The sequence below is a fragment of the Salmo trutta genome, chromosome 3 (assembly GCF_901001165.1).
Source record: "Salmo trutta chromosome 3, fSalTru1.1, whole genome shotgun sequence".
NCBI lineage: Eukaryota > Metazoa > Chordata > Actinopteri > Salmoniformes > Salmonidae > Salmo > Salmo trutta.
The window spans coordinates 61,664,657-61,684,478 of NC_042959.1; the positions used below are offsets into that span (position 1 = coordinate 61,664,657).

At 41.0% G+C, this 19,822-nt stretch overlaps 1 protein-coding gene across 3 annotated transcripts; it reads left to right on the top strand.

Annotated features, from left to right (window-relative positions):
• The first annotated feature begins 1,233 nt into the window (after positions 1-1,233).
• LOC115182081 (protein lin-28 homolog A) lies at positions 1,234-19,703 on the top strand. 3 transcript variants are annotated; one of them, XM_029743738.1, is made up of 5 exons: positions 8,461-8,884; positions 9,471-9,655; positions 13,844-14,037; positions 16,797-17,195; positions 18,884-19,703. In XM_029743738.1, the coding sequence occupies exons 1-4, from the start codon at positions 8,875-8,877 to the stop codon at positions 17,164-17,166; spliced, it is 759 nt and encodes a 252-aa protein (XP_029599598.1). In that variant the 5' UTR covers positions 8,461-8,874; the 3' UTR covers positions 17,167-17,195; positions 18,884-19,703. The 3 variants fall into 3 exon arrangements, with proteins under 3 accessions (XP_029599605.1, XP_029599598.1, XP_029599590.1); XM_029743745.1 differs by lacking the exons at positions 8,461-8,884; positions 18,884-19,703 and adding an exon at positions 1,234-1,278 and having other exon boundaries at positions 16,797-17,738; XM_029743730.1 differs by lacking the exon at positions 18,884-19,703 and having other exon boundaries at positions 16,797-17,738.
• The last annotated feature ends 119 nt before the right edge of the window (positions 19,704-19,822 follow it).

Consider the following 19,822-nt stretch of genomic DNA (forward strand, 5'->3'; position numbering starts at 1 on the left):
GTTAATATAATTGTTGATAACCAAAACAGCACCAGAACTTGTTCTTGTTCTTGTACTTTCTCTCTTTTACACCTTTGGCACTTACAACATTTTCACATGGAAATGTACTTTTTTTTCATGCAGAATTTCATGAATTTAGTTTTCAAGAAATATTTGCACTTAATTTGTGCATTTACTTTTTTAAATTTGTTTTATAAAAATGGCTGTTCAAACGTGTAACGTTCTTAGATGTTACACATCATTTTGGGCAAACATTTTAATACATTGTTGTTGTTTTTATTGTCTGATTCTGGGATTCAGATTAATGAAATGAAGTGCTGTCCGGTTTAAATTGAGATGTAAAGGTTCTGTATGAACACTATATCTGTGAGGATGATCAAAAAGGTCAGTTCCAATCGAAATACTTAGACTTTGTTCTAAAACTCTTAGTCTGGTAGGCTATCCCTTATTGGGAATTTAAGTTTCATAAAAATAACATCCGTATTTAATTTGTTTTTAAAATCTACTTTTAGATTCTTCTTCATCGATGCACGTTGCTTGATAGCTACCCAAACACTATAGGATAATCAAACAACTTTGATCTTAATCGAATCTCTTCTACAACAGGACTAGCTATTTTAAAACATGTGGACTGTTCGATTGTGAATTGTATTGTAGGTATTGTATGGTTTACTATTCACATTATATATTTCACTACATTTCTTAGGGCTGCATCTGAGAGCCATCCCCAGCAACCACCAGATGACACAAGAGAGCAAAACCTTTCATGTAAATTCCACATTACGAATTAAATAGATACCCAGGCCTACCTATTGCTGTGAAGGTCTAAAATAGAAACTACACATCGAAAGAAACAAACACAGTCAACGCACAATTGAACAATATTGAAGTATCTAATTACGACAAAGGCTTTTTGGGGGGGAGAAAAATAATATAAAATATATTGCTACCTATTTCCAATAGGCTACACACCACACATTACTGTACTAGGCTTTTTTTCAATGTAATGAAATGAACACTAGATGGTGCTACGCTGTTACCTATATCAACATGAGTGCACTGAGTTCCTGGGAGCAACACTCACTGTTCCAATTTGGCGCTATTTGTACAGGCATCCAATCAGCCACGAGAGTAGCAGAAGATGAGGCTGCGCAGAGGCGCTATGGCTGGACAGTTTACCAATAGACTAGTATCGATACAAACTACCCTCTCCATCTTTCCTCAGGAACTGATAGCCTATCCATCAGTTGCTATATTCTCGGCAATGGTGAACAATCGGTAAGCTAAATTGTTGCATATGTGTTCCCCACTTCTTCCTGTTGCCTAATGTTCTGCAATTAATTAACCATAAACGTTATGCAATTAAGCTTTGATTTTGGACCAGGCAACGCAGAGACTGGAGAGGGGGGTCAAATGAGCCAAAGCGGAGATTATGTTACTATAATGAAAAATATTAGATTTATTTCAAATTCTTCGGGTTCTTATAGGCTTTTTAATAAATGCCATTGGTTAGCATCCAAACAGTTTGTTACCATGTGGACATTCTTGCCTAAATTCTATTGACATTCATTAGGGTATACTTTCTAAAAGGCTATATTCCGAAGATGGAGATGGAGAGGCAATAGGCAAAACAGCTGCGAAACCAAAGGCAGCACAGTATGAAGATAGGCTAAAATTGCTTCTCCAATAGAAATCCCCGATCACACTTATAGGCGATGTCATTGCGACGTTTGCTTGCTAAGCGCATGCGTAGAAACACGTTCGTCTCGCGCCAAACTGCGCATGCAGTCAAATCAACTGCACTCCTTCGATATAGGTTGTTTTTGATGAAAAATTAAAACCTGTCAGTTTGTCACTTTCACGAGGTTGGAGTAATGACATGTTCGTTTACTTAAAACATTGGCTCGAATCTAGGTTGTACCTTTAGATTTCGAGAAAATTAACAACTAAGGAAGATTTTTTTACTTCGTTCATTGACTCATTGGCCTGGTCTGTTTGGTCTGTTTCGCTAGCGTCCCCGGTAGTCTCGCGATGTTGCGCCTCTGGGTTTAGAAACTCTGTGGCGAAACTCTTCAGTCTCCAATCGCTGAGCTGAGATGTTAACCCTTGCCAGACCGCTACCTCCATAGCTTGATTGAGGGTTTCAGACTCTGGGGACGAGATGGCGTCCATCCCTATTGAATTGTACAATATATATTTTTAAATAATGCATGGTCAATTTCCCTAGTTTACCCTTGGTGGAGTAATTTATTATATGCTATAGTTGATATGAATGGGAAACGGTGGAATCTGTATATTTCTACATTTCATACAGTTCATACATTTACTTTCAGTTATCTTGGGCATTCAACAACTGGTTATGAAAGTGCACCTCTTCAATGATGTCCCAAATGCATGTGTAGTCTGGACGCAAGACATTCTCGATGCATTCTGGGCCTATTTAATAAACATCCCTGCTCTTCAAAGGTATCCAGGGGTATGACCTCGCAGGGGACAACCTCAAGTAAGTGCGTCATGGTCACCATGCCTCAGATTATTCTGAAATAGGAAACTGTTAAAATCATTATGCATGCAATAAGTTTTTATATGGGGAATGTAACTCAATCCAGTCCAATCCAATAAAAGCTGCTTTGGGTGAGTGTGTTTGAGAGTAGTGTGTGTGTGCGTGTGCGTGTGCGTGCATGTGTGTGTACGTGTCTAACTATACTTGTGGGGACCAACTGGGGACATTTTGTTGGTCCCCAGAAGGTCAAATGCTATTTCTAGGGGGTTTAGGGTTAAGGTTAGAGTTAGTGTTAGGGTTATAATTAGGGTTAGGAGCTAGGGTTAGTTTTAGGGTTAGGAGCTAGGGTTAAGGTTAGGTTTTTCAGTTAAGGTTAGGGTAAGGGTACAGGTTAGGTTTAGGGTTAGGGGTTAGAGAAAATAGGATTTTGAATGGTTCTGAATTGTATGTCCCCACAAGGTTAGCTGCGCAATAATATTTGTGTGTGTGTGTGCGACACATCTCTTTCGTAGAGTTGATCAGGCTGTTGATTGTGGCCTGTTGAATGTTGTCCCACTCCTCATCAATGGCAGTACGAAGTTGCTGGATATTAGTGGGAGCTGGAACACGCTGTCGTACATGTCGATCCAGAGCATGGATGACATGTCTGGTGAGTATGCAGGCCTTGGAAGGACTGGGAGATTTTCAGCTTCCAGGAATTGTGTACATATCCTTGTGACATGGGGCCGTGCAATATCATACTGAAACATGATGGCGGCAGATTAATGGCACGTCAATGGGCCTCAGGATCTTGTCCCGGTATTTCTGTGCATTAAAATTGCCATCGATAAAATGCAATAGTGTTTATTGTCCGCAGCTTATGCTTGCCCATACCATAACCCCATCGCTCTGTTCACAACGTTGATATCAGCAAACCGCTCGCCCACACAACACCATACACGCTGTCTGCCATCTGCCAGGTACAGTTGAACCCGGGATTTATTGGTGAAGAGTACACTTCTCCAGCATGCCAGTGGCCATCGAAGGTGAGCATTTGCCCACTGAAGTTGGTTACGACGCCGAACTGCAGTCATGTCAAGACCTTGGTGAGGATGACGAGCACTCAGATGAGCTTCCCTGAGGTTTCTGACAGTTTGTGCAGAAATTCTTTGGTTGTGCAAACCCACAGTTTCATCAGCTGTCCAGGTGGCTGGTCTCAGACGATCCCGCTGGTGAAGAAGCCGGATGTGGAGGTCCTGGGCTGGGTTGGTTAGACGTGGTCTGGGGTTGTGAGGCCAGTTGGATGTACTGCCAAATTCTCTAAAACGACATTAAATTCTCTGGAAACAGCTCTGGTTGACATTCGGCATTCCAATTGCACACTCCCTCAAAGCTTGAGATAGAGGCATTGTGTTGTGTGAAAAAACGGCTCATTTTAGAGTGGCCTTTTATTGGCCTCAGTACAAGGTGCACCTGTGTAATGATCATGCTGTTTAATCAGCTTCTTGATATGCAACACCTGTCAGGTGGATGAATTATCTTTATTATTGTTAAAGAAATGCTCACTAACAGGGCTGTAAACAAATTTGTGCCAAGAAATTGAGATAAATAAGCTGTTTGTGCGTATGGAACATTTCTGTGATTTTTTATTTTAGCTCATAAAACATGGGACCAAACCTTCACATGTTGGGTTTATATTTTTGTTCAGTATGTTTGAGACTTAGTTATTCTACCGTATGGTTTAAATAGATTCATTGTCCAATATTTCATTTCCCTTTAATGTGTTTCAACATAACGATTTTAATCTCCATAATCTGATTTATTGGGCACAATTGTGTATTTAAAAATGTGATGTACTAAGATATAACCTCATTGAGCTCAACAGTTTAGCAAAGCGGTAGCCTCAGAGAACGAACAATAGTTTACACATGCACCTAAATAAAAGTTCCACAATATTAATTGGATTCCAATAGCGCATTTCTTACGTTTATTTTAAATCGAATCGTTCGTTCCCCAGTTTCACTATCTCGATCTGCTAAGGCATTGGAAGAGAACAACCCTTTAACGTGACCCTTGCCTCCCTTCCATCAATGCCCGGGCCCCTCCCAGCCACTCACTTTGCATGGGAAAAATTCCTGATTATCACCAAACATCATAAGTACCCCAATATCACTCCGAAAGGATCTCAGATTCTCGAAAGGGGTTACAAGATTAGAGCCCATTTTACGAATGGGTTTTCCACAAAACTTTTCAAAAAATAGACATTCGATCTAAATATATTGTGTACAATCTGATTCTGATATATTTACATTGTAGTTTAAACAGTTAAATTGTAGTTTTCTACATTTCTTAGAGTTGTTAATATTAGTAGCAGCCTAATGATTTTTTGGAACAATATGAACCTTGTTGGCACTCAAAAGCTAGACTGCAAAAAAGTGTTCAATGCTAGAAAATGGAATGAAACCCAATGAACTCGATAAAATGAGAGAAAGAGAGAGAGAGAGAGAGAGAGGGAGAGAGAGGGAGACTCCGGTGGCCTCAGCATTTCTGGTTGAAAATAACTGAGTACCAATCACATTACCAATTATGCATGGATACTTTCACCTCATAACTGTGACTATACATGGTCTGGTGATGTTTTACTCTCTGTCCTCACCCTTTTATATCATACACACAACACTTAATAACTCTGTTTCCAAATCCTCCTCAATCTTCCAAATAGCCGCTGATTCAGTTTGCCGCATTTGTCCCCTCATTTCTAATAGCTGAGAAAATACCTGCTTCGGTAACAGCGGTACGGCTGCTGCCTGGTCATTCTGGCCCAATGTTCCACGCTGCGTTTGTGCTGAGCTCCAATTCCTCTCGTATTCTGCATCTTCACAAACACAGTTTGAAGGCGGATTGAAGTGTGAGGTGGGGTCCATCAGGGGTTCCTGCAGTAGTGTGGGCGTGTTTACAATGTATTGGGAGTATTTCTCCCCCAATCCCCTTCATAAAGAATTCCCCTAACATTCGCCCTGGCCAATCTCTGTGTTTTGAACCCTCTGTCGTGTTATTTATGCCATAGTCTAATTATCTATCGGGGAATCGTTTTTATTTCGACAATTCGATGATAGTATTGCTTTAAACCAGGTGATAATACGCACGAATAGCCTTTATGTGGCCTGTTGAATGTGCATGCAAGGAACACATGAGCCTATCTGTGAGATATTTCTGCTAACTTGATCTGCACATGGGTTTTGCTAAAATGATAACCTACGGTCGAGAACAGCACAGGAATGTCAGGTCATGCCTGTATGATCTATGCGTTCATGTTTTTCAACACAGATTAGCTTTTAAGTAATACGGTTTTCCATATGTTGTGATAAATAGCCTAAACTCACTTTACCTGGTGAGTTTCAAAGTTTATTCGCCACGCGCACAGGATACAACAGGTGTAAAACAGTACAGTGGTATTCTTACCTTGAGAACTCTTTCCCAACAACGCAGTGATAATAATAATAATAATAATAATAATATAGATAATAATAGAAATTAAAAGTCAGTTGAGGGTAATTTTGGCTTGTCTTTGTGAGACAACTGTGATACCTGTGAAAATAGGTTTATTTCAATGCCCCAAGCATTGTGGCTGTGATGCTCGTAGATATATATTTTAGGAGTCTAACAAAGTAGTTAGGCTAATGACTTGTCCATCCCCGTAAAGACTGGACCCACCAGATTGGTTCATGTCAGCCACCATGGTTCAGACATCGATACAGAAACCCTATCTTAACGAGTTGTTATTCTATCACATAAATCAACCCTGTGACTAGTCTACTCCCATAAACATTTCAGGAAGGATAGGCATATGTGTGATATGTCACAGTTACAGAGACATTACTTTTGAACGGATAGTAAGAAGTAGCCTAATTCGGTGCAATAGTTACCTTGGAGTTAAATGTGATCACAGTTTTTATTGATGCATACAGTACCAGTCAAAAGATTGGACACACCTACTCATTCAAGGGTTTTTCTTTATTTGTACTATTTTCTACATTTTAGAATAATAATGAAGACATCAAAACTATGAAATAACACATATGGACTCATGTAAACCCAAAAAGTGTTAAACAAATGAAAACATATTTTATATTTGAGATTCTTCAAAGTAGCCACCCTTTGCCTTGATGACAGCTTTGCACACATTCTTGGCATTATCTTAACCAGCTTCACCTGGAATTATTTTCCAACAGTCTTGAAGGAGTTCCCACATATTCTGAGCACATGTTGGCTGCTTTTCCTTCACTCAACTCATTCCAAACCATCTCAATTGGGTTGAGGTTGGGTGATTGTAGAGGCCAGGTCATCTGATGCAGCACTCCATCACTCTCCTTCTTGGTCAAACAGCCCTTATACAGCCTGTAGATGTGGTGGGTCATTGTCCTGTTGAAAACAAATGATAGTCCAACTAAGTGCAAACCAGATGGGAATGGCGTGTCGCTGCAGAATGCTGTGGTAGCCATGCTGGTTGTGTGACTTTCATTCTAAATAAATCACAGACAGTGTCACCAGCATAGCACCCCCACACCATCACACCTCCTCCTCCATGCTTCATGGTGGGAACCACAAATGCGGAGATCATCTGTTCATTTACTCTGCGTCTCACAAAGACACAGCGGTTGGAACCAAAAATCTCAAATTTGGACTCATCAGACCAAAGGACAGATTTACACTCATCTAATTATTTACTGTAATTAATTTTTTTCACCTTTATTTAACCAGGTAGGCCAGTTGAGAACAAGTTCTCATTTACAACTGCGACCTGGCCAAGATAAAGCAAAGCAGTGCGACAAAAACAACAACTCGGAGTTACACATAAACAAACGTACAGTCAATAACACAATAGAAAAATCTATGTACAGTGTGTGCAAATGTCCATTGCTCGTGTTTCTTGGGCAAAGCAAGTCTCTTCTTATTATTGGTGTCCTTTAGTAGTGGTTTCTTTACAGCAATTTGATCATGAAGGCCTGATTCAGGCAGTCTACTCTGAACAGTTGATGTTGAGATGTGTCTGTTACTTGAACTCTGTGAAGCATTTATTTGGGCAGCAATTTCTGAGGCTGGTAACTCTAATGAACTTATCCTCTGCAGCAGAGGTAACTCTGGGTCTTCCTTTCCTGTGGCGGTACTCATGAGAGACAGTTTCATCATATCGCTTGATGGTTTTTGCTACTGCACTTGAAGAAATGTTCTGAATTGACTGACCTTCATGTCTTAAAGTAATGATGGACTGTTGTTTGTCTTTGCTTATTTGAGCTGTTCTTGCCATAATATGTACTTGGTCTTTTACCAAATAGGGCTGTCTTCTGTATTCCACCCTTACCTTGTCACAACACAACTGATTGGCTCAAACGCATTATGAAGGAAAGAAATTCCACAAATTAATTCATTAGTTAATTGGAATGCATTCCAGGTGACTACTTCATGAAGCTGGTTGAGAGAATGCCAAGACTGTGCAAAGCTGTTATCAAGGCAAAGGGTGGCTGCTTTGAAGAATATAAAATATTTTTTATTTGTTTAACACTTTTTTGGTTACTACATGATTCCATGTGTATTATTTCATAGTTTTGATGTCTTCACTGTTATTCTACAAAGTGGAAAATAGTACAAAAATGAAGAAAAACCCTTGAATGAGCAGGTGTGTCCAAACTTTTGACTGGTACTGTATATATCATGACTTGAGGATATGCCTATGTATTTAACATAACCACATTTCCACACATAAATTAGGGAACTCATTCAGTTTATTCTTGGCATGAAATGACAACTCAAGCATTTTCGTGCCAAATACTTATGCTTTGAAACGTCTAATTAATAAATAAACGTGGCATAGGCCTACACAAATATGTTTAAGTTCGGTTTGTGGAACGACGATTGGTTATCTCTGTGCTCCGAACGAACTCTTTTGCCTGGATTCGAGGAGAAAAAAAATGGCACTGCTATCCGGTATCCTTGGGACGTCCATACCCTAAACCCTACCGTAATCTTAACCTCTACCTTTACTTTAACCATAATGTTAACCATAACCCTTACTAAACCCTATCTTTAACCACTACCGTAACCATTTTACATTTCAACTTCAAATGGTTAGGGACATCCTAAGGATTCCGGTTTGCACGGACCGAACAAAATAGTCGCCAGAAAGCATGTATAAATTGACAGTCACGTGAACAGAGCAAGAGAAATCCATAGAAGAATATGCTGAAAATCTATGCGGGAACGCACGTTGGATCATGCACCCTAAAGTATGGTCGCTCGAATCAGAATATTCGACTGACGCAGAGGAATAAACAATATCAAGACCAGCAGAGTTTATATCACCGAAGTTTGGAGCGGAAACTTGGCAGGGAAACATGGCCGAAGGTTATTCTATATTCTATGTATCTCTGCTTAGATTGTCTCTCTGGCGTCCCTCTTTCCTGGGAAAGGAGAGGGGACTGACTAGCCTCCGAGATGTTGTTGGGTATCTATATCCAAGATGTTGTGTTATGTAGCCTACCGCCCACAGCGTTTGCTATATACTTCGAGTTTTTTGTGCGCTTTTTGCTGAGGTTGATGGGTGACAATGGACACCTGTCCTTTGCGTTAAATACAAAGTTATTTCACCTTTGTTGTTAGAAAATTAAAAGTGACGCAAGTGCAGGTGAAAGTTCATAGCTGATATATAAACACTTCAATATCCAAGTTGGCGTAGCCTATGATGGCTATTTATCAGATAGCCATCAAAGCAAAGCAAATTCCATCTGCTGGCAAATCATGTAAATAAAGTTTTTTTTATGTTCTTTATGAGTTGGTTACCCGCTCTGGAAAATAAGTACTTTGCATATGAATTGTGTACAGGACAGAATACATTTTAGAAGTGGAATAATTTGCCCAAATAAGTTTTACTGAAACGAATGGGAAGTGATTTCATTGATGTTTTAACATTGCATTCTCAACTTGCTTTCAGGAGGGCTGGGCAAAGGTGGCGATAGAGGAGAGGAGCCAGGATCCTTGCAGGGTGGGCAGCAACAGTCCATGCACGGCGCAGGCCACTGCAAGTGGTTCAATGTGCGGATGGGCTTCGGATTTATATCCATGACTAGTCGTGGGGGAACTCCCGTAGATCCGCCTATGGATGTATTTGTTCACCAAGTAAGTTAAGTTGAACCATCTATGGATACAAATAATCAGCTGATAGATAGTCAAGCTGAACCCTCGTGTCTACACGAGTTGGATACAAATTCTCCCACTCCTATACGAGGTGACCACACAGTGCAGGCTATTGGATAGTTAGTATCTCTACCACATATCTCTGAGACACATGCACATTGTTGAGGGGCAGTGGTAACATTGTAACACCTAAGTTGTAGCATCCTCATGAATGAGCTTCTATTTAGGATGTCTGTAGGAAATACAGGAAATCATTAACATTTGGAAAATTATTGTTATAGTGAAATAGTTTTGCAATGGAAAAATGGGTGATTGATAGATGTTACTTGTCATGTTTTATAGACCCAGAAGACAGGGGGAAGGGCCTCTGTAAAAGAGGGGGTTTTCTGAAGCCAACGAAAAGAAAAGGTCAGGTTAAACATGTGCTTAGAGGCCAACCTCACAACCAGGTTTAGATTTTGGACATTATTTCACTCCTGTGTGGGCTTTGGGCTGTGTATGTTTTATGGCACTGCTTTCCTTCACCATCACATGCCATGTTGTTAGATTCTATTGACACTCTGCTTGATTTAGCATGCCAAGTCCCCATCCCGTGTGGCTCAGTTGGTAGAGAATGGCGCTTGCAACGCCAGGGTTGTGGGTTAGATTCCCACAGGGGACAAGTGCGAAAACGTATGCACTCAGTACTGTTAGTTGCTGAGGATAAGAGTCTCTGCTAAATGACTCAGATGTAAATGTAGTAGGATTTGCTTAGGCAGCATGGGTTTGGGGAGTGGTGTGGTGGGGATATAGTGTATGATGCGATGGGAGACTGGCTGGAGTGGATCCTTGGTTATGACTGCCCCATCAGTCCATCTCATCTCACTGTGTTTGGCAGGCTCCTCCTTCCTTCCAGGGCTAGGCTAATACCAGTCTTTGTTTGTTCCTCTTCCTGGTGGTTTTTTTCCCTCAAAGGGGAGAAAGAAGAAAAAAAGCTACCTACCTACTTGTGTTCACGTGACTTCCTCCTTACAGTGAGTCATCTATTGATAGAGGGACTGATTATAGAGAAGACTGATTTCTATGGCCAGCTGATGAAATGCCTATGACGACAGTGCAGCTAACTGCTAACCAACACTGTTGGAGCAATGCAGTTGCAGTATGTTATCTGTCTGTGCTTTTGACCACTGCTTCTGTTTGATGTTGAGTCACTGTCTCCGCTGGCTTTTGAGACCACTGCAATGCATGATTTACTCACTCTTCAATTACAATTCAGATTCATTTTAACTGGGACATATTTGGTGCATGAATCTGAGACTGATTTCTGGGAATGTTTCACAAAGTTGCGTGGATTGATATACTAGGTTTCATTGCATAGCTTGAATTTGACTAACAAATGACTCACAGGATGCTTCTGTAGACAGGACTGTGGAGAGACCGCATATGGCTTTGTAGAATGACCTGAAGAACTGCTTCAAGTGGGGGAATTTCTCTCTTTAAACTGGGAATGTGTTGTGATCTGTTGACAATGAAACACCTGTGGTATCTTCAGGAGGTAAACACGCTGAAGCCTGACCCAGCCTGAACTCTAGGGTTCTGTCATTTATTTCAACGTGTATGTCCTTTCCAACCCTCTCATTCATATCACGTTTCTCTCAATCAAGCCGTCCAGTGGTAAAAGCTTCCTCCACTATTGGAAGAGTTAGTAAACAGACCATGTGCTGGGAAAATGAAAAGTACTGTTTATACCCGCACCTCTTCCTCTTTCTCCTGTCCCTCCTTTCTCCTGTCCCTCCTTTCTCCTGTCCCTCCTTTCTCCTGTCCCTCCTTTCTCCTGTCCCTCCTTTCTCCTGTCCCTCCTTCTCCTGTCCCTCCTTTCTCCTGTCCCTCCTTTCTCCTGTCCCTCCTTTCTCCTGTCCCTCCTTTCTCCTGTCCCTCCTTTCTCCTGTCCCTCCTTTCTCCTGTCCCTCCTTTCTCCTGTCCCTCCTTTCTCCTGTCCCTCCTTTCTCCTGTCCCTCCTTTCTCCTGTCCCTCCTTTCTCCTGTCCCTCCTTTCTCCTGTCCCTCCTTTCTCCTGTCCCTCCTTTCTCCTGTCCCTCCTTTCTCCTGTCCTCCTTTCTCCTGTCCCTCCTTTCTCCTGTCCCTCCTTTCTCCTGTCCCTCCTTTCTCCTGTCCCTCCTTTCTCCTGTCCCTCCTTTCTCCTGTCCCTCCTTTCTCCTGTCCCTCCTTTCTCCTTGCTCACTTTTTCTGTCTTTCCCTTCTCTTCTATGCCCTTTTTTCATTCCCACATCCTCCAACCGAAAACAGGCAAAATGGCTGCTGTGCTGGGTTGGTCTGTGGTAGCCCAGAGCTTAGGTGGCTCCAGCAGGGCTAACAGAGAGCTGGTCTGGGCTGAGGGCTGATGGCTCAGATATGTTGGAGGGAGGAGGTGTCTGGAGCAGAGAATCCTGAACCTATGCTTTGACTTCTGTTGAAACACAAATCAGTGACTTCAAGTGATTCATAGAAATATGGGCTAGATTCGTTTTGTTGGCCTCTGTAAAGATGAACTAGGGTTAAGTTTAGTTGCATGTTGTTTCATTAGGATTCATGAGATATTCCGTTTTTATTTTATTCGTTGCTAGATTGAGTTATTCGTTTTTAGGGGAGGGGGGTTTGTCACTGCAGTCGTTCAGACATGCAATAATTTACATTACTGTAAACAACTTTCACAGAAATCAAATAATTTGGTTTAATCAGTGGTATTCCTTTTGTGTATTAAAAAAAGGTATTATGTATTGTTAAATGGGGGTAAATTGGCTTAATTAATGCTGTTGTTGAGATAACAGTTGCTGTAAATGTATTAATTAATTTAGTAAACATTTATTTTGGACAAGATCCATGAAAATGTAACTAGATGTAAAAGTTAATAAGAAAAGTTGTTTAAGAAAAGGAATAAAGCTCTAATTGAGAGATTATTAGGATATTTTGAATATATTCAAAACCTAAATTATCTGTGTTTAATTTGATAAAACATATAGTATTACCATTTATATACTATATATGCCTACCATTTACATTTTTATAATAAAATAATTGTAAAATAGTATTTGGTCATTGCGTTTTTCTTTGGATGAAATTTATTTAAAGAACTCATGAACCTCAATCAAGCAATTATTATTATTTGATACATGAATAGATCATACAAACAATTATATTTCTAACAAATATGGAAAGGGAACCAACTGTTTTAAAGTTTCACAAACAGTAAGATATTATTTGTTTTTTTTATACATATTTTAAATACTGTAAAAAATAACTTGTTTGTATTTTATAATGGGACAATAGTGATGATAATAGAAGTAATTATAATAGATTTGTTATTACAAGATTATATACAACAAATGCATTTTTTTACACCAAAATCCTTTTTCACTTGCCATGAAATAGTTTTAGAAACATTTTTGTGATCTATATTAGCAACTGAATGCCTAAGATTCCGATGATTGAGTTCACAGATCATCATGTAAGACTGAAACTTGACTTTTCTTACTAGCACTGGCTTTGCTGATAGCTGCTTTACTGAGGACAGTTTTACTCACTACGACTGTGACATGTGGTTGTCTCACCCAGCTACGTTAAGATGAATGCATTAAGTGTAAGTCGCTCTGGATAAGAGCGTGTGCTAAAATTAAAAAAATTTAAATGTTACACCAACCATACCTCGTTTTCTACTTGTTATTAACAATATCCTGCTCAAAGTACAGCTATTCGCTTTCCTGTGGCTCTGTGTAAAGATCTAAAATTCCCTCAGAAGTGGAGAGATTGTGCGTCTATTCTAAAAAGTCTAGTGTTCTGCTGTAGTGTGCTAAGGTCCATCTGAATCCTCTGGTATAGGAAGTGAACCCATGTGCTCAGTCCACAGCGACAGACCCAGGGAATGGCAGGGAGCAAGTGACTGTAGGGATCAGCCATTATGACGGCTGTCTGTCTTTACCATAAAAGTAGTCCTCAAGCACGTATTTGGATACATGGTAGAAAGTTATCAAACGTAATGTAGATAGATGAATTTGATTCATCTATTTGCTTGATTGAGACCTAGATGGAGAGGTGGGTTGATTTAGCTTTACTGTGTGTGACTAGACCAGGAGATCCCTGTGTAACCTGTGTCTTCTTCTCCCTATCCTGTCCTATCCTCCTCCTTCTATCCCAGAGCAAACTGCACATGGAGGGCTTTCGCAGCCTGCGGGAGGGAGAGCCACTAGAGTTTACTTTCCAGAGGTCCCCCAGGGGCCTGGAGTCTGTACACGTCACGGGCCCCGGGGGAGGCCCCTGCTCGGGCAGTGAGAGGAGACAGAAACCCAAGCAGCCAGCCCCGCAGCAGAGATGGAAGCCAAAGGGAGACCGGTGAGTGAACCATAGAAATATAATTACTAGAACAGACTTTCCTTTTATGTTCTGTTATGAGTGAAAAAGAGTGGTTAAGACCTGCTGCTGCAGGGAGGGAATTGAGACTAGCAACAGAACAGACAATGATGTTGGAAGGAACAGGGTAGTTCTGCGGGGATCATTAGTGGTGTGTGTGTGTGTGTGTGTGTGTGTGTGTTTGTATGTGCATACATGCATGTGCGTGTGCCTGTGTATGTGTGCATTGATGTAATCTGTTTAGCAGGAGCTGCATATTTGTATTTACCTGTGTATGATTCAGAGGTTCTGTGTGGTGTATACCTGCTGCATTATTTACATTATGTCAAAGGTCCACATTTGTAAAGGTTCTGTTACATGGTGTTCCTCTAGAGGTCAAATGTATGATGAGTTTAGTATAAATAATGAATGTGATTGTGCTGGACCTTTTCCTGTGTGGTGCTGCATTTCCACCCAAACTGTTATTCTATAGGGCTCCCGTTGCCATGGTTTTACGGCAATATTGTATGACGGAGGTCTAGTCGGTCTAAGTGCTGCTATTTCCGTGATGGTTGGTTTCGAGGCTCTACTGCTGGCTGCTATTTCCGTGATGGTTGGTTTCGAGGCTCTACTGCTGGCTGCTATTTCCGTGATGGTTGGTTTTGAGGCTCTACTGCTGGCTGCTATTTCCATGATGGTTGGTTTTGAGGCTCTACTGCTGGCTGCTATTTCCGTGATGGTTGGTTTTGAGGCTCTACTGCTGGCTGCTATTTGCTTTGAATACAGATTTGTCCTTTACCCCACTGACATAGATTGTTTGATAGGAACGGCTGTTTTAACAGCTGTTTCCCAACCAGATGCAATGTTGTAATGTATAGCAAATATCACTTTAGACTGAAGAGGAATTCTCAGAAACAGGCTTTTTATTTTATACAGGATTGCCCTTTTATTCATCATGTTAGGTGATGTTATATTGCATCATGTTGTGTTATGGTGGATACTACTTTTATGACCTGAGTTAGGCTACATCAATTACCACATTTATTTAACAATGTATACTTCTTTTTTTGTGTAGACATTTCATCCTAATTTCACTCCCCATTGTTATAATGTAAGAGGGATCTTTCTTCAAAGGCAGGAATAGAAATATGTTGAGGTCAGTGTGTTGACCTCTAACCCCTAACCTTTCTAGGTCAGTAACAGAGCTGCTGGTTGGATCCAAATAGGCAGGTTAAAAACATTTTATAAACTCTACATTCCCTTTAATAACATTTATTTTTTATATTTTTTTATATTGGTTTATTATATTTTTTATTTAGTGGGTTGATGTATTACAGTGTTACACAGTTAAACTCTTGGCTCCTCGATCTTATAAACATTGACAATATTTGAACATTTTGGAATTTACAAATAAATTGTGCCAACACCTTTCTCTTCACTTGAGTTATTGGTTGACTTGAAAGTCAAACCTCAGCTGATTTGTTGTTCTGTGCAAGTATTAGAAATGATGCAAACATAAACGTTGTGGAAACTATGTAACCATGTGTCTAAACAGTGCCTGCCTATGTGATTGATATGTTATAAAAACAGAGATTCAGTGACAATTTTGAAACATTTCCGACCAGCATGGCAGCCTGTCTTGTGAAAGCTGGTTTTTCACTCTTACCAGCTAGAATGGGAGTCTATGTGGTTGGGGAGTGGAGGAGGGGGTATTGGTAGGTAACCTCCCAAGCAAGCGAACTAGCCTGGATGAAACCTAAATTCAAGTGCCCTTCCCCCTCTCCTCTCCTTCCCTCTCCCCCCTCGCATGTTCTAATTGAAGATGCCACCGAGAGGGACCCCCTGCAAGCTTCCAGCTCAGTCATGCGAAACTCTTTGTTTCCATCTGAAAGAGTTAAAGCTGCAACATGTAACTGTTTGGGTGACCGGCCTGAAATGTAGCCTTATAACATCTGACTGCAAGTTAATAATGTGGTAATGAGCCTATCTGTTTATGACCTGATATCTAATGATCAGGTCTATTGCAAATGAGTTGGTATGATTTGCTCTTATATTAACCAGTTAATTGAATAGCTTCCTTTTTGATCCAGTAAAACCATGTGACAGGCTGGAGTGACACGACATAGTTTCCTGTGTGGAGCCCTGCTTTGTTTCGCCTTGTCATCAATGTTTCGCCTTGTCATTGTTTCCGCCCGTGAGCAGCGTCTTGGTTATTTATTGCAGGCCTTAGGCCTGTTGTTGACATACTGCATTTCTATAGACATTTGGCAGTAAGCTATAAATATCAGCAAGTGGGCAAATCTGTTATTAAAGCGCATTTTAGCAGGGAAAATAATAAGCTATTTATCTATTTATTTGGTTTGTCATCTCTTGATGAGAACACATATGAGAAGTATTGTATTTGCATTGGTCACTTTAACTGTTTTCTTTTAAAGGTTCAGTATTGGTGTATTCTATGCTGTATTCTATGGTGTATTCTATGCATATTCTATGGTGTATTCTATGTGAAATGCTGCCATCTAAAGGATACATTTGGACCAACAGATTTTGGGTAAATATAATTCAACCAATCTAGTAAGCATGTTATAATTGTATTTGTACCATATTACATTCTAGAGAAAATGTAATGATATCCCATATAAGAAGTTCTAGGTATTATTCTTTGAATTCAGAATAAATATGCACTTTAAGCCCTGAAGTTGAAAGAAATTGCTTGTTTGTGAATTGGAATGTGACAAGGATCTCATCTCTCTGTGTCTCAGATGCTATAACTGTGGAGGACTAGACCACCATGCCAAAGAGTGTGGCCTGCCGCCCCAGCCAAAGAAGTGCCACTACTGCCAGAGCGCGACGCACATGTTGGTCCACTGTCCTCACCGGCCCCCCGGCCCCTTGTCTCCCGGCCATGCCACAGCCACTCAGGGAAGACGCACTACTGTGGACCAGTACCCCTCTACCTCCACCACCACCTCCTACAGCCCCAGTCCCAGGCAGGGAAACAGGCACTCCCAGCCCTCTCAGGACAGTTCCCCCCCCCTCAGCAAGTCCTCCAGCAAGTCCTCCAGCTCTCCGGAACACCCGGCACAGATCCAGAGGAGATCTGGAGCACACCACAGGTGGAAACAATCCTGATCCACATCCACCATGGACAGATGCCACCTGTTAGTATTACCTCTGGTCCAATAAAACCACCTTCCCTCAGTCTGATCAGTCTCCTCCTCACACAGACACATCCTGAGCTACCTCTGGGGTAACCTCAAGCAGATCCACATTTCTAACCAAATGGACAGTAAAGTATCTATTTTACTTCCCCAATCCCTCCCAGACTCTCCCTCTACTAAACGGTGTACATCTTAGCTACCTCCTGGGCCAACTCAATCCATCTCCACATAGATAGACCTATACTCTTAGTTACCTCCTGGGCCAACTCAATCCATCTCCACATAGATAGACCTATACTCTTAGTTACCTCCTGGGCCAGATTCAGCCTAATCTACCTCAGACTGGTAGCACAGGGATGGTCAGTCACCCTTGTGTTTCCATCACTCAGTCAGGTTCATTGACATCTGCTCTACTATCAATTGCAATAAGAAGACAACTAGGAATGGGACTGACACACAAACAGCCAAAGCAATCTTGTTCTGTCTTTTTTGATCATTTACCTCATCTGAACTCTATTGTCCCAAAGCTCAGTCTGTTCAAATTCACCTGGATTCACATGGATTCACCATTCACCTGGATTCACCATTCACCTGGATTCACATGGATTCACCTGCATTCACCATTCACCTGGATTCACCTGGATTCACCATTCACCTGGATTCACCATTCACCTGGATTCACCTGGATTCAACATTCACATGGATTCACCATTCACATGGATTCACCATTCACATGGATTCACCTGGATTCACCTGGATTCACCTGGATTCACCTGGATTCACCATTCACATGGATTCACCATTCACCTGGATTCACCATTCACCTGGATTCACCATTCACATGGATTCACCATTCACCTGGATTCACCAGGATTCACCTGGATTCACCATTCACATGGATTCACCATTCACCTGGATTCACCATTCACATGGATTCACCATTCACCTGGATTCACCATTCACCTGGATTCACATGGATTCACCATTCACCTGGATTCACCATTCACATGGATTCACCATTCACCTGGATTCACCATTCACATGGATTCACAATTCACCTGGATTCACCATTCACCTGGATTCACATGGATTCACCATTCACCTGGATTCACCATTCACATGGATTCACCATTCACCTGGATTCACCATTCACATGGATTCACATGGATTCACCATTCACCTGGATTCACATGGATTCACCATTCACCTGGATTCACATGGATTCACCTATTCCAACGGGAAGTATTTCTTAGATTTTCTTTCTCTATTTTGGAGAACTACACAGGGCGGTTCGAAGCCTCTGTTTTCTCTGTGCGTTTTTCATCAGACGGTAGCCAAAGACACCCAAACCCAATCATACCTCTTAGGCCCGGTTTGCCGGACAAAGATTAAACCTAGTCTTAGACTAAAACGCCCTTTCAATGGAGAATCGGGATTGTCATTGAACGTGCTTTTTAGTCCAGGACTAGACTAGATCTGTGTCTGGGAAACTGTTTCTAACTAAACCAATGCTAATATGATCATTTGTCTGTTCAGGGCAGTGAAGAAGTAGTATACCTGCCTCCTCATCAATAACAATACTCAATGTAAATATTAACATGTATGTTGAATGCATTTATAAGGAGACATGGTTTATGTTTCTTTTACCCACACCATATCATGACCATACAGTACTCTCTCTCCCACAGGGGACGGCTGCACTGACTGACTGTGAAAGGGAATTCTCAGCGTGTCAGCGGAGCAGTCACTTCTTAATGTGTGTTGACAAATCAAACTTCATCTAATCGAATGACCTTAGTAGGAAGTGTAAGATGACAAATAATCAATGGGGTGAAATGTTTGCCTTCAATCCTTTGACTGTGTGACTGAAGGGCATGATACTGCATGAAACAAAGCCCAGATATGTTGTATAATGCAGCTATGAATTGAACGTCTAGGCTCTGCTATGTTTACTGACAGTGAATACGTGTTATTCTCATAGATCGTATATATAATCAAACATTAGCACAAACCAAACTAGATCCCTAGAGGACTCAAATTTTATATTTTCTCGCAGGAGAAAGAATGTTCTCAGGGAACTTACCAAAAAGTTAACTTTTCATTTTGAGGGGAATCATCCTCATAGAACTAAATGTGTTTTTGTTTGAAGCAAACCATGTGATATTGAGTTAGTGTTCAACTCTATAGACTTATGTACTGATATTAGTAACTACCTCTGAGTTCTAAGTATACATACTGTTATTATGTCCATGTTACATTGTAAACGCACATGTCCACACCTGTCTGAACCTGTGCGTTATTGTAAGTGCATACCACCATCTAGTGGTCAGTTCTGGTCATTTATATTCTGTTTACATTATGGTTTCTGTTTGTCTTTGCATTCCTTGGTCACACCACTTAGAAAAAGGACCAAACTGAAATCCTACACACAGGCCTATTTCACTGAGTGTACAAAACATTAAGAACATCTTCCTAATATTTGCACCACCCCTCCACCCTTTTGTCCGTAGAGCCTCAATTCATCAGGGCATGAACTCTACAAGGTGTTGAAAGCGTTCCACAGGGATGCTGGCCCATGTTGACTCCAATGCTTCCCACAGTTGTGTCAAGTTGGCTGGATGTCCTTT

Excerpts from the sequence above, each read along its gene's own strand:
- LOC115182081 (XM_029743738.1), top strand. Across the intron at positions 9,656-13,843 it reads TGGATGTATTTGTTCACCAA|AGCAAACTGCACATGGAGGG; the intron begins GTAAGTTAAGTT and ends CTTCTATCCCAG. Across the intron at positions 14,038-16,796 it reads TGGAAGCCAAAGGGAGACCG|ATGCTATAACTGTGGAGGAC; the intron begins GTGAGTGAACCA and ends TCTGTGTCTCAG.